At 43.0% G+C, this 15,253-nt stretch overlaps 1 protein-coding gene across 1 annotated transcript in view; it reads left to right on the plus strand.

The window, feature by feature from the left end:
• Positions 1 to 15,253, plus strand: part of LOC135084365 (probable peroxisomal acyl-coenzyme A oxidase 1) — a 36,088-nt gene that overhangs the window by 14,019 nt on the left and 6,816 nt on the right. The window contains exons 7-10 of the mRNA XM_063979172.1: positions 11,057 to 11,217; positions 12,449 to 12,611; positions 12,925 to 13,115; positions 14,941 to 15,087. Of these exons, the coding sequence (XP_063835242.1) occupies positions 11,057 to 11,217; positions 12,449 to 12,611; positions 12,925 to 13,115; positions 14,941 to 15,087 (662 nt within the window). The remainder of the gene's footprint in view (positions 1 to 11,056; positions 11,218 to 12,448; positions 12,612 to 12,924; positions 13,116 to 14,940; positions 15,088 to 15,253) is intronic.

Consider the following 15,253-nt stretch of genomic DNA (forward strand, 5'->3'; position numbering starts at 1 on the left):
CTTAAGCAAGCATCGTTTGTGAATAGGTACGGGCATTAAGTCTAACAAAAAAATGAGATTTGTTGCATAAGTTAGTAGGTAAATACGGCAATTTGTTGTAGATTTTACACTAAGATATGAGTGCGATCTGGCAATAAAGCACGTCATGCTGTTAACCCTTGATCTGACAACACGTAGATCGTTCGTCTGCGACCTTTACTTGGATGAACTTGGCTTCTTACCTGCAATAAAATACTAAAATAAAAACGAACATACTAACGAATATGTTAATTAATATCTTGTAATATTTACGTGAGATAATCACCACATGTTAAAAATGTATAAGGCTCATAAATGTAAGACATCATCAATACAACGCGTTATAACCACAACAAAATAAGCACTTACGTCACAAGGTCTGAATTTTGTCTTTTGTAATTGAAAAAATAAAAAATAAAAATGTTTATTATGCAAATGGGCATTTAAATAGCACGTTGACACGTCCGATGTGTTAATGTTAGTAACTCTACCATTCCTTCAGGACTGTCACTGCTGAAAAAAAGATTTTAGGGCCATTTCCCTGAAAAAAGGGGTTTATTTGTAACAAGATATACCTAAACAAATTGTAGACCTAATTCATGATTAAAATCTACACTGAAGGATATTAATAAATAAGTAGTTATTATCTTGAACCATGATAAAATAAATAATCATAATAAACGCAGCGATAATATTTCGTAATTACGGAAATACTATTGTGACGTCACAACAGATGGACTCTGAGTATGATTACCCGTTTCATGTCCCTTTTGAGATCACCACAAAGATGAAAGCAAAACGCGATCGTCAGTGTTGTTGACAGTTTTGTAATAATGATGCATCATTACCTCATCTCACGAACGACTTGGAGGTACCCTATTTCTCAATGTTCGCGCTTTAGGCTGAGGTTACATGTTGTATTGAGGTGTTTATTTATTACTTTATTTATTTTGTCTGTCACAGAAATACTTTATCGTGCGCGTCCCTGTTTCAAAAACCGGGATTCAAACTATCTCTATGCCAAATTTCGTCAAAATCGGTTCACTTTCGCATTTATAATATTAGTTATTTATTTATTTTCGGGACAACCAACAAACCATACACCTTTATCGAATCTATCTATCGCTTTAATTCATATCAAGGTTCTGCCGCGATTACAGCTCCAAAATTAGACTCGAAAATGTGTGCTGAAACAGCGTGCGACCTTCGTTTACGCTTTTCTATTTGAAATGCAATTATTTGTTACGTTCCGACTATAGTGTTGGTATTTTTTAAAATTCGTAGCAAAGATAAATATTTTGTGGTCATAATGATCATGTAGGTATAACTCGATCATTAGTTTAGAAACGTGCACACAGCGTCCACGTGTGCGTTACGCTACCAGTGTGTGTACCTTTATTATGTTGTAACAGTTTGTTTTCGAATTAACATCGCAACTCAACTGGCTGTTATATCAACAAGGAATAATAAGCACTGGCGTACACTTGGCTACAATTAGACACCATCTAATGCTGTTAGAGCTGCTGTATATTACGCCATTAGTGGTCTCTACAATTTGCGACCGAAACTTTTCATACATACATACATTGTGGCTCAGGCGTTATAATTCGAACGCTCTGTAAGAGTGTGGAAATTTTCATGCGCAATTTGCGGTAGTCATTAGAAAGAAAGAAAGAAAATATTTTATTTGGCCCAACATATTAAATTATTACAGTATACAGTTTACAATACTTGAACATTTGTGGACCAAAATGGCATCCGCTCAGCATTGTGTCCTGCTCTGGGGTAGACCCAGAACAGGACGCTGTTATTCTGCGGAGGCCACTTTTTTTTTTAAGAGAGCGTCACATTGGACGTCATAAACATTGGCATTTTTATTTTAAAATTATATAAACTTATACAAAACTTCAACGATTACATAAATTTGTAGGTGTGTGTGCTAGCTGTGTGTGTTAGGTGTGTGTTAGGTGTATGTGTTAGGTGTGTGTGTTGGGTGTATGTGGCTTGTGTGTGTGTCAACAGAAAGTGCTAGATGTGTCAAAAGTTATGTTTGTGTAATAAAGGGAAGAGATGCAGAACAACTACTCAGGCAATAGACATTTGTTCGTCTAATAGAAATTTCTTTAAATTACGTTTGAAAGTAGCATTTGATTTGGAGTTTCGAATTGGCGGCGGTAAGTTATTCCAACATTTCGTGGCAGAATATCGAAAGCTGCCACGAAAAGCAGCTGTTCTGTGCTCTGGGCACATAAGGCGAGAGGCGATCCTTATTTTACGCTGAGCAACTCTCAGTTTAGAGAACAAGTATGAAGGCTCCTGTTTGTTGATGACTTCAAAAAGCAATGAAGCAAAGTGCAGTTTTTGTCTAGCGGCCATGTTCAAAAGTCTGTTACGGTTCAGAAACGGAGTAACGTGTGAACGTGGAGGTATTGGAAAACAGAACCGCGCACAAGCATTCTGAATACGTTGAATCACTTTCCTTGTCCGTACTAACAAACATCCACCAAAAACAGTGTCACAATAATTGAGTTTTGAAAGGACGAGTGACTCACATAAGCTAACTCTTGTCTCTATATCGATGTATTTGCGGATTCTATATAAAACTTTGAGCCTATAAAAACAATTTTTCATTATTTCCAGTATGTGTCCTTCAAATAGTAGCCTTCCATCCATAAGTAAACCCAGATTGCGAGCTTGTACTACTTGTTCCAAACATGCACCCATCATAGAGACACGTGGACTTTTGGCAGAAACTGCCGCGATACCACTTTTGGAACCTAAGATTATATATTTTGATTTATTTGGATTTAAAACTAAGTTGTGCCTATCGCTCCACAGGCTAACACGATTCAAATCTTCATTTAATTTAACTATAGCAGAGGAAGTTGATTCAGGTTTAAATGAGATGTATATCTGAAGATCATCGGCATATAGGTGATATTTACAGTCTATTATATTCTTCGTGATATCGGCAGTATATAATATAAAAAGCAACGGACCCAAAATAGACCCCTGGGGGACGCCGCGGATCATACTAGCAGTGACAGAAGCTGATGTTGAGCCATCATCGTTTCGAGTTTCAACGTATTGAGTTCGGTCTGACAGGTAACTAGCAAACCATTTTAGAGCTGGGGGATCAAAACCATAGTATGCTAGTTTAGCTAGAAGGACTGTTGGGTTAATCGTGTCAAAGGCGCGTGAATAATCGAGTAGTACCAGAATAGTACTTTCTCCAATGTCTTGCGCTGCCAGTATGTCATCCACAACATCCAGGAGCGCTGTTGAAGTGCTGCGACGTTTTCTAAAGCCTGACTGTTTTTCTGGTAGTACTTTATTTCTTTCTAGGAATTCGGTCATTTGCATACAAATGGCCCTTTCGACAATCTTGGATATAAACGGGAGAATACTGATGGGGCGCAGATCTTTGTGCTCGTCGGGGTGTCTGGTTTTAGGTATAGGCCGCACGATAGCTATCTTCCACTGTTCCGGAAACACGCCAGTTTTGATAGAGTTATTAACTATGGCGGTGATGGCTGACAAGGTACGTGGCAAAGTGAGCATGATCATATTCCTTGTAATACCGTCAACTCCTTGCGCATTTGTTTTTATAGTTTTAATAATGCTACTCACTTCCGCCTCCGTCACAGGTTTAAGCGAAAACAAGGCCGTACTATATTTACTAGATTTAAGGTCATTTAGCAGAGAAGTGTCGGTGTCATTATTTCCGGGTATATTCAAAAACGTTTGATTAATTGTGTCAGGGTTATTTAAGTGCGAGGGTAATATGAACACTTTCTTCTTAAAGTCTACAACATCTCTTTTTATATGTTTCCATAAAGTTTGGGGATCATTTGAGCATGAATGTATGTATTTGTTAAAGTACGCCGTCTTTTCACTGTGAATTGCTGACTTTACGATAGCCTTTAACTCTCGGTAATATTTTTTATGAATTTCCAAATTTGTTGATTTACTCCTAGCATGAGCCTTATCTCGCAACTTCATCATTTCTTTAATTGTGTATGTTATCCATGGATGTGAATGTTTTTTTATGTAGATTCGTTTAACTGGAGCATGTCTATTAAATAACTGTGTAATTTTATCATTAAAGAACCTCAACATAACATTTACATCGTCCGATTCAAAATTGTTCCATGAGATAGAGTTCAGATCATCATTAAACAGTTCAAAATTTATATCTTTCAGAGGCCTGTATAATATGATCCATTTAGGAGGCGGTTTGTCTTTTTTAATATTTAATTTGCAAGTGATTAAAGCGTGACTACTAAGATCTGGTATATGGTTTACTGATAATTGAGAAATGAGGAAATCAGAGCATACGACATCTATAAGTGTTTCACTATGTTCTGTAAAATGAGTTGGTTGATTTACATACTGATTCAGGTTCATATAACTCAAAAAATCTAGGAGCTTTTTCGTTTGTACATCTTGAGTATTTAAAATATTAATGTTAAAGTCCCCCAATAATAGTATTTTATCATATTTCCCAAGAGACGAGATAGATTCACTTAAAGCATCTATAAAAGTATCAATGTTTAGCCACGGCGGGCGGTATGCCGTGCCAATCGCCAGTTTGATGCCGCTTAAATTAAGACCTAGCCACATTTGTTCCACAGATAAAGGGGAAGGGTGATGTATCATCCGCGCGCTAATACCATTTTTGATGTAAAACCCGACGCCACCACCGCGAGAACGAACAGTTGACGGGCGCGGCACATGCCGCAGACGGTAGCCTGGGGGTGCAGGCGCGCGGCCCTCCTCACCAGCTCTCAGCCAGGTCTCGTTGATGGCCAGAATGTCCACATCATGATGATCTAAAGCTACTAAGAATTCTTCGTGTTTTGTGCCAAGAGATCCCGGATTTAAGAGACCCACTGATAACTTTTTATATTTTAAAAATTGAATGACAAACGAGTAAACCATCTCGACATATTTACAATTACATAAAAACCTCCGGAGTAGTGTCATATGACGCCTATTTATATTTACAAGTTTTAGAATAATAACTAAATGAGTTAGACTTTCGAAATCACTTATTTGTGTGTTGGTGTAGGAAGTAGTGTAATGTGTAGTGTAAAGTGGGTAAGCACAAAATATATTCAAGGAGAAACAATCAAAAGTCGTATAATACGGCAGCGGATTGAAACGAGTAATTAGATTATTATAGGAAAAAACAAAATTACACACGCACTCAAAAATAACTAGTGTCAATTTGCAGAGACAGCTATAACCGTAAGAGATTAGGTTTAAATGGTATAAAAATACAAAGTATCTATTAAAAAACAAAAAAATATAACAACGTAAAAATTCTCGCTTAAAGCGTAACAAAATGTAAAATATTGAAATGAGTTAACGCTTAACATAAAATCTATGTACCAATTACTTTGTGTGTTAAAAAATATGCAAAGGAAATGAGCGAACGCTAACATTAGCCAAAAACTTTGTCAATGTCGACTTCCGAGCGCAGTCGATGCCGTGGCGCGCCATGGTCTTTGCGAGCGTATAATTTGCCTTCACGGGTCCACACATACCTCCACTTAGCACGGGTTGCCTCCACACGAGCCTTGTAAAAAAGATTGCGATTTGTAGGAGTTAAGCGTTCATTAACATAAAAAGGCCTAGCAGCTGAATTTAAACCTAAGCCTGCAGTAGTCGCGTCGCGCCGCACCCGCGCCGCCGCGAGCAGCTGGTCGCGCGGGGCGCGCCGTGCCAGTCGCGCCACCAGGGGGCGCGGGCGGGGCGGCGCGTCTCCCGCCGCCGCGTGCCGCACGGGGCCAGCTCGCTGCACACTCACAAGGTCCTGTTCTTCCAGTTTAACTCCTAGTTTTTGAGCGACCGTGAGTACGATGTGAGAGCAACGCTCATTCTTTTCCTCAGGTATTCCTGAAATTTCTATGTCGTTACATAGAAGTTCCTGGTCACGATCGTTCAAGTCCAGTTTCAGTTCTGCAACTGTGCGCTCTAGGGCCGCGGTAGCGGGAGAGTTGGTGGTGTCCCCACTCTGTTTTTCGACAGCATCCATCCGTGCCTCTAGCCCGTCGATCCGCCTATTGCATACTTCGACGGCAGTGGTGAGGCTGTTTAAGGTGCCCCGGAACTCCTGCATCTCCTCACGAACCGCTCTCATCTCCTCCCGCAGCAGTCTGATTTCAGTGGCGAGTTCAGCAGCCGCCGATGTAGGCGTCGAGATGTCTGTGGCGCCCTCTGCCGCACGTAGGGGAGGGCTTGATGGTGAAGCAGCCGGTGGTGGTCCTGCGTTCATGCGCCTTCGAGTGTTGACGTTGGAGATCTCTGGTTTTACGGGAGTTTTGCTGTTATCTTTTTTAGGCATTTTATTTTTGCATTCATCACATTTCCAATTATCTTTGTGTTGTTTGGTCATGGTGTTGTAAAAGCGCTGCTCACTTACGTTGACGCATATGATGTCATACTTTTTTGAGCATAGACAGCATTTCAAAAATTGGCGAGATGATATGGTTTGAAGGCAGGCAGCGCAAGGGCCGTAGTTTTCAGTTTTAGTCGAAGCCATTTTCTGTCGATGATACTCGTAACGACCTCTATGAATTCTAAGTAGTAATTAAATGCCTATTCTTCCAACCGCTAGATGGCAGTGAGAGTTTTCTGCTTTTTCACTTTCTCTACTCACTAACAGATGGCGCTACGAGTCTATTAGTGACTAAATTCAGTTTGATGTTCCCAATGCAGCATTGCTTGTTTACAGATTTAAAATAACGGTTTTTAACTTATGATTCCAAATCCTCGAAAATATTTGGCAATATAGTTGTTTGATGATATTACGACACACATATACACAGTTCACTAATGTTCTTGTAACTCAAAATGTTTACTTCAACAAAATAACAGTTAATTAATGTCACTCTGTCCAACTTTAGCTTGTATTGTTAATAAAACTTTATCACTGCAGCAATACACTTGATAACACTCACACATAAAAGTCATATTTAAACTTCACGATTTATACTGAAATTACGGCAGAAGGTGTACAAATGTATTTTTAACAAATTTATTTCTACGGAGCCAATGTTTACGTCGCCCAGTGGCGGTCGGTCTCGAAAGGTGTATCTGGGTGAATATCCCAAACACGTTTTTTACGCGGCGGAGCTGAGAATCGATGGGAGAAATGTAACTAGAGCGATGATTTTTTTTCTGTATATAGTTTATACAGCGTTTTACACGATAGCAAAGTCTTCAGGACAATAGGTAGTTATTTTATGTACTAAAAAAATTTTCAAAGACCCAAAATCTAATAGCGGTGGCGCGTCCTAACTCTATTTCTACTCATAAATTGTGTTATTCCTTCTTTCTCGGGGATTCTAGTAATTTAAAAATAGTATAGCCATAAAATACATTAAATAAGACTTTCAAATGATATGAAAGAAATGTGAAATTTCATATTTTAAGTGTTTTAAATAGCCTTTCAAAACTGTCCCACGAAAAAAAGCAATTACAGTGGCTCAATTTCGACACTCTCTTACTTCTCCAAAGAAGCTTTGAGAGACGTAGAGTTCTTCTTCCCTGCATCACTCAACTGTGTCCTCCTGATCGGGCTATAAAGACTTGCGACTTGTGGTATTGTTTTTCCAGCAGACCCGTAAATATTAGTATCAGCGGCACAGGAATACAAAATTTTTCAATTTCGCTGGCAAGTGTATGAGTGAAAGCTACTTACTTAGATGCTAAACGATTCTTTAACATGATTAAAGTTTGGTGTTTTGTTGTATCTGCATACAGAAATTATTGATCAGAATTATAGTTTTCTTTATAATTTGAATTTTGTAACAGTTTTTCAATTCCGGTGGCGCAATTTCGGTGGCTCCGGTGGCGAATCTATTGCCGGAATTGGTCTTATTGGCTCTGGAGCATTGTACCTAGGTCTACTAAGGTCTCAGTCATAACTACAATATCGTCAGTGAATCGAAGTTGTGTGATGTACTCGCCGTATCTTGATACTGAGCTCGGTCTAGCTCAGAAGCTTGAAAACCTCGAAGTGGGAGGTAGTGAAGACTTTAAGAGATTATGGTGTCTCCAACTCTGAACTCTCGCAGCAATCAGATAAGTTTCGAGTTCTGATCTTGGGGGAGGGCATATCAGCCCATGAAGTTTTCATACAAATACTTCAGAAGTTGCATGTATCGACAGTCAATTTGACGCCATTAAAGAGACTGCAGCACAGCCCAGGTCTTGACCGAATCGAAGACGGTACAAAAAGGCCAATAATAATGACTGATTATAGTCCTCAGTCTTCTGCATAATTTGACGCAGCATTAAATATGTACGTAGTATTACAAACGTCTTTTCGAAAATGAGGTTGTCTGGGAGACTGGATGTTTCAGAAAAAAGCTGCCTCACCTGACTCTGGACCATCGCCAACGTCCATTCCATTCCAGTCTCTAGCACCACCACCATGTCTTATTTTTTGGTTTATCGACCAATAAACATGGTGGTATTTAAGAGAACTTTAGTACTAGCATTCCATCTGATTTCATAAGCTCAGTTGTGATTTCATTATCTCCTGGTACATACCTTGTTGTTTTTAATAGGGCATTCTAATCTCACTCAAGCTAAAGTCTAGGATATCTTCGCTAAAGTGTCGGAATAATCTCGATCTTCAGCCTAATTACTAGTAGTGCTTCTTAATCTCTCCTAGCAGCTTAGGCATTTACCAAAATGGTTCTGCTATCCTCGTTATTCATGTTGGTATATTCAATTTGGTCCTCGCAAATACATACTTTCGATTTATTACAAAAAAATCGTCTCTATAATACACTTTGTATCAGCGTGAGGACTTGGATAGCTATTTATACATCGATACTAAGCAGAATCTTAAAAACAGATGAGAATAGTCCTGAAACAGCTAAAATTTCCCTAGTCTCGTAGGTTGCAATCTATTCTGCCACTCGAGATGAAAATTCGTGGGGCTTTGGAGCTGGATTGGCACTGGTCGTGGCTTAGGCTTCATCAGTCGACAGCTTTTGAGCATCTTTTATTCGGCATTCTTCTATTTCGGTGATAACTTCTTCTTCTTCCTCGGTCCCTCACTGATGAGGATCGCAACCGCAGATAGTGTTCCTTCATAGACTGCGGTCATAAGCTGTGTGGTGATCGGAGAATGCAAATGTGATTAAATTGCCTGTTCGTCTAAAAATGATTACTACATTTTGATTTTTGCAGTACTATTAGGGTGCAGCTCAGTACGCTTTTACAGTTCTGGCATCTTTTGCTAGGCCTTCTCTCTCTATGAGGCTGGCTGGATTTAGTCCTCCGTTTCTTAATTGTACTACTTTCATCTAGCTCATTGTCGCTAGGTTTGCATAGTTTTCCGTTAAATTACCCTGTCACAAATATGTAATGTGTTAGTTCAGTAGCTGGGATAGATCTAGAAATATCTTCATACTTAATCTCCAGTTCGCATGGTCTTTAGCGAATAATTAGTTGCGTAATTCTGAGTATAGGATAGGTATGATACCATCATGAAAACTTGGCTAGCCTGGACCAATATTTTTACTTATGGAAGATAAACCTAACACCAACCTGGGGCAGTTGGTCGCCCTCCCGGGACTAGAGTTGGTTTCTGGGTTTGAGGGTCATGTATGATGTCTTTGTGATGACTCTAGAATAACGGGGCTGTTGGCGGCTAGAGCCAGAAAGTTTTGGATTTGTTCTCTATGGAGGGATTTTGCCGTTATCACCATGCTTAGCAGGCTGGTTGGTAGTTCCAGTATGGTAGTATAATACCCGGAAAGATGCTGCAGCCCGCCCTCCAGTATTTTGATTCCTTAGTCGGCTATTACGACTCACGTGGGAAGATTTGATGCTTTTTTAGGGTCACAACACAGGCCTGAATATTGTTTTTAATTATAAACATCTTTACTGGATAATAATACTTAATTGATTACAAATAAATAAGTAATTTGAGACAATCATCCGTAATATTCCGAAGTCCGCTGTATAAATAAATTTCGGTGGATTGGTTCTTAATTCCGGTGGCTCAAATACAATTTCGGTGGCTCTTGATAATTTCAAATTGACATATCTCGAGAAGTATTAATAATATTTTGATCTCTACCATATCATTGAATAATACAAGTTATTTACTATTATTTCTGCCACAAAAAAGTTTTGGAAAGTGGAAATTAAAATTCGCCACCGGAATTAGGCAAAAAACGAGTTTGTTGATATTCACCCATCTACATACATCGGTATACGTCGAATATGCCACGATAATTTTTCATAACAATTCCTTGTGTATTACTCCTGTGGCGTTGCGTCCGATTTCGCATGTCTAAAACGCACTCATTGGGTGTCCTTGTTTTGTTTAAATAGTTTCATCATTCAGGAAGCTAGAGTTCCACATGATTAGACACCGAGTCACTAAACACATATTAAGTTAGGTTAGGTAGGCATACAATTTCTGATTTCCCCACAACGCTCTTGGGCATACCATGCGATTTTAGCAAATTCTATGATTGCGACGCTTGCGTTTGATTCCAATTAGGTGTGTCGTTGTCGTCTTTTCAGCTAAATGACGTCCACTGCTGGACAAAGGCCTCCCCCAAGGTTTTCCACAATGAACGGTCCTGCGCTGCCCGCATCCAGGCTCATTCCGCGACCTTTACCAGATCGTCGGTCCACCTAGTAGGAGGCCTGCCCACGCTACGTCTTCCAGCCCATGGTCGCCACTCGAGAAACTATTAGGTGTGTGTTGAATTTAAATGGCAACATTATATTAACGGTCCTTTCCTCTACAGCAGTCTTTCCCAAAGTGGGCGATAACGCCCCTTTGTGGGCGCTGCAGGCTTAAAGGGGGGCGGTTAGAGACCCAGAAAAAAAATCGGGACGTTGCACGTTGTGTAGAGGCTTGGGAGGCGTCATCAACTAGGAGGACTCTTAGACACCGACTGAGCTCGACTCTTGACTACAGAAATGGGGGGCGCTAAAAAATAATTTATTCTCAAAGTGGGCAGTAGACTAAATAAGTTTGGGAAACGCTGCTCTACAGGATGGCACGTACATCAAGGCCAAGAGCGAGAAGCTGACGTACGGCACGATGATGCTGATCCGCGTGATGATCGTCACGGACATGGCGTACGAGCTGTCCCGCGCCGCCACCATCGCCATCCGCTACTCCGCCGTGCGCCACCAGTCGCAGCCCAAGCCTGAGTAAGTGTCTACAGGACGGTACTACATCAAGGCCAAGAGAAGCTGACGTACGGCACGATGATGCTGATCCGCGTCATGATCGTCACGGACATGGCGTACGAGCTGTCCCGCGCCGCCACCATCGCCGTCCGCTACTCCGCCGTGCGCCACCAGTCGCAGCCCAAGCCTGAGTAAGTGTCTACAGGACTGTCATCAAGGCCAAGAGAAGCTGACGTACGGCACGATGATGCTGATCCGCGTGATGATCGTCACGGACATGGCGTACTAGCTGTCCCGCGCCGCCACCATCGCCGTCCGCTACTCCGCCGTGCGCCACCAGTCGCAGCCCAAGCCTGAGTAAGTGTCTACAGGACTGTCATCAAGGCCAAGAGAAGCTGACGTACGGCACGATGATGCTGATCCGCGTGATGATCGTCACGGACATGGCGTACGAGCTGTCCCGCGCCGCCACCATCGCCGTCCGCTACTCCGCTGTGCGTCACCAGTCGCAGCCCAAGCCTGAGTAAGTGTCTACAGGACGGTACTACATCAAGGCCAAGAGAAGCTGACGTACGGCACGATGATGCTGATCCGCGTGATGATCGTCACGGACATGGCATACGAGCTGTCCCGCGCCGCCACCATCGCCGTCCGCTACTCCGCTGTGCGTCACCAGTCGCAGCCCAAGTCTGAGTAAGTGTCTACAGGACGGTACTACATCAAGGCCAAGAGAAGCTGACGTACGGCACGATGATGCTGATCCGCGTGATGATCGTCACGGACATGGCGTACGAGCTGTCCCGCGCCGCCACCATCGCCGTCCGCTACTCCGCCGTGCGCCACCAGTCGCAGCCCAAGCCTGAGTAAGTCGATCGTCAGTCCACCTAAAGGGAGGTCTGCCCACACTACGTTTTTCGGCTCGTGGTCGCCACTCGAGAACTTTTCTGCCCCAACAGCCATCAGCTCTACGAGCTATTTGCTCTGCCCACGGCCACTTGAGTTTAGCAGTTCTAGGGGCCTTCATGTGAGTACCATCATCTTCGACTGAACATTAGTGTCCTAGCTCATGAGTGAGTACCACCATCTTCAACTGAACATTATTCTGTGGTTCGATTTTCGAGTGGCGTGGCAGTCACATAAAATGCCTAACAAAAGCTGAATATTAGTTACGACCTCCCAAAAAGAAACGATTAACAAACTTGCAAAAAACTGGTCTAGTCTATACTCAAAAGCATTTCCACGTTTATTCCAGTCAGCCCGAGCCCCAAATCCTGGACTACGTGACGCAGCAGCACAAGCTGTTCATCGCCATCGCGACCAGCCACGCCTACAGGCTCACCGGCAACTGGCTCTGGTCCACCTACTCGCAGGTCACCCACGACCTAGACAAGGGGAAGTTGGACCACTTGCCTGAGGTATGAATGACTCATGACCTATGGTAACTTCCATTGAAGGAAAATAAAGTTTCACTTACTTTTAAGTATGTATTTAAAATACCAAATTAGCAGGTAGGGTTTGGGAATCTTGGAATTGTCATGATTAATATTAGGCAAAAATTGGAGCACAATTATTTTTCTTCTCGCTGAAAAAACAAATTTTTGCATTCATCACAATATTTCGTACTACTGTCTCGAAGTCAGTGGCAAAGAAAGGCAGAGAGGCCTGAACAGATGTCTCATCTCACCATAACAATAATCTCATCAGAGGTTACTTCCCTCCTATTTTCAGCTCCACGCGTTATCCTGCTGCCTCAAAGCAGTCTGCAGCTACGACTCAACGCTGATAGTTGAGCGCTGCCGACTGGCGTGCGGCGGCCACGGGTACATGACGTCGTCCAACTTCCCCGTCATCTACGGCGTCACGGCCGCTGCCATCACGCTAGAAGGGGAATACAGCGTGCTACTTTTGCAGACAGCCAGGTCAGTTGGCTTAGGTGTTATTTTGCTTGACATCTACATAGAAATAGGGGTTAGCAAAAACATCTGCAGCTACGACTCAACGCTGATAGTTGAGCGCTGCCGGCTGGCGTGCGGCGGCCACGGGTACATGACGTCGTCCAACTTCCCCGTCATCTACGGCGTCACGGCCGCCGCCATCACTCTTGAGGGGGAATACAGCGTGTTACTATTGCAGACGGCGAGGTCAGTTGGCTTAGGTCTTATCATGATTGGTATCTATACAGTATAGGTGTCAACAAAACAGCCTGCAGCTACGACTCTTATCGGCTGGCGTGCGGCGGCCACGGGTACATGACGTCGTCGAACTTCCCCGTCATCTACGGCGTCACGGCCGCCGCCATCACGCTGGAAGGGGAATACAGCGTGCTACTTTTGCAGACAGCCAGGTCAGTTGGCTTAGGTGTTATTTTGCTTGATATCTACACAGTATAGGGGTCAGCAAAGCGGTCTGCAGCTACGACTCTTACCGGCTGGCGTGCGGTGGCCACGGGTACATGACGTCGTCGAACTTCCCCGTCATCTACGGCGTCACGGCCGCCGCCATCACACTGGAAGGGGAATACAGCGTGCTACTATTGCAGACGGCGAGGTAGGTGGCTTAGATCTTATCATGCTTGATATCTAAACAGTATAGGGGTCAGCAAAGCGGTCTGCAGCTACGACTCTTACCGGCTGGCGTGCGGTGGCCACGGGTACATGACGTCGTCCGACTTCCCCGTCATCTACGGCGTCACGGCCGCCGCCATCACGCTAGAAGGGAAATACAGCGTGCTACTATTGCAGACGGCGAGGTCACTTGGATTAGGTGTTATCTTGCTTGATATCTACACAGAAATAGGGGTTAGCAAAAACATTTGCAGCTACGACTCAACGCTGATAGTTGAGCGCTGCCGGCTGGCGTGCGGCGGCCACGGGAACATGACGTCGTCCAACTTCCCCGTCATTTACGGCGTCACGGCCGCTGCCATCACGCTAGAAGGGGAATACAGCGTGCTATTATTGCAGACGGCGAGGTTAGTTGGCTTAGGTGTTATCTTGCTTGATATCTACACAGTATAGATCAGTAAAGCGGTCTGCAGCTACGACTCTTACCGGCTGGCGTGCGGCGGCCACGGGTATAGATGACCCACGCTGAACTGTCCCACCAAACTCAATGACAGGGGGGCGCTACCATCGTTCAACTATATGGTTTCCAACATGGCAAAAATCAGAACCAGCGATCCGGTATTGACGGTGGCGCCCCGCTGTCAATGTCAAGCATAGGACAGTTCAGTATTTTGGAACTATACATGACGTCGCGTCGTCCAACTTCTCCGACATCTACGGCGTCACTGGCTGCAGGTAGATACTGGCTTAAATATTTTCTTAAATACAGTATAGAATTAGATGTATCCTCAACCAGTGAGTGCCAAGTTAATGTACAGACAAGTACAAACTTTCCTGATGACCAGCTGATTACTTTACCTATGGCAGTAAAACCAAAATCACGTAAATAATTTTTATTACATTTTTAGAACCAGCATTCATTTATTTAAGTTGGCACCATGTTATTGAAAGTGGTTGGTTCTATCCATAAAGTTAATATTCATATTAACTTTATGGTTCTATCTCTGATGACGTAACATGATAGTGCTTATCTGTCATCGACTGCAGTAGGGGACAAGGGTTATCTGTTATCTAGACTATCCAAACCCGCTTGATTTTGTAACTTACAACAAAACATCAAAATTGAGAAATGAGTATCCACCCAGTATATGATATGCTGCTTTTTTTACCTTATCTCCAGGTACCTCGTAAAGGCTTGGGAGCAAGCGAGAGAGGGCAAAGTGATGACGCCTACAGTATCGTACATGGTGCACTTCATCAAGAACCGGCTCAAGTGGGCCAACAGACCTGAAGGCATCATCGCCAGCTTCCAGGCTGTAGCTGCAGGGTAAATACTTCATATTGCAGAATGTAGAATCACACGATACTGTTGATTATTTCATCATCATCGTCAGGTCATTTGGTCTCCACTGCAGGAGCCCAACCCTTTCTAACACACTAGAGGCAGATCAAATGGATGATCTCCTACAAGGTCAGGCAGTTGACATTCAAAG

Source organism: Ostrinia nubilalis, chromosome 1 (genome assembly GCF_963855985.1).
Source record: "Ostrinia nubilalis chromosome 1, ilOstNubi1.1, whole genome shotgun sequence".
Taxonomy (NCBI): domain Eukaryota; kingdom Metazoa; phylum Arthropoda; class Insecta; order Lepidoptera; family Crambidae; genus Ostrinia; species Ostrinia nubilalis.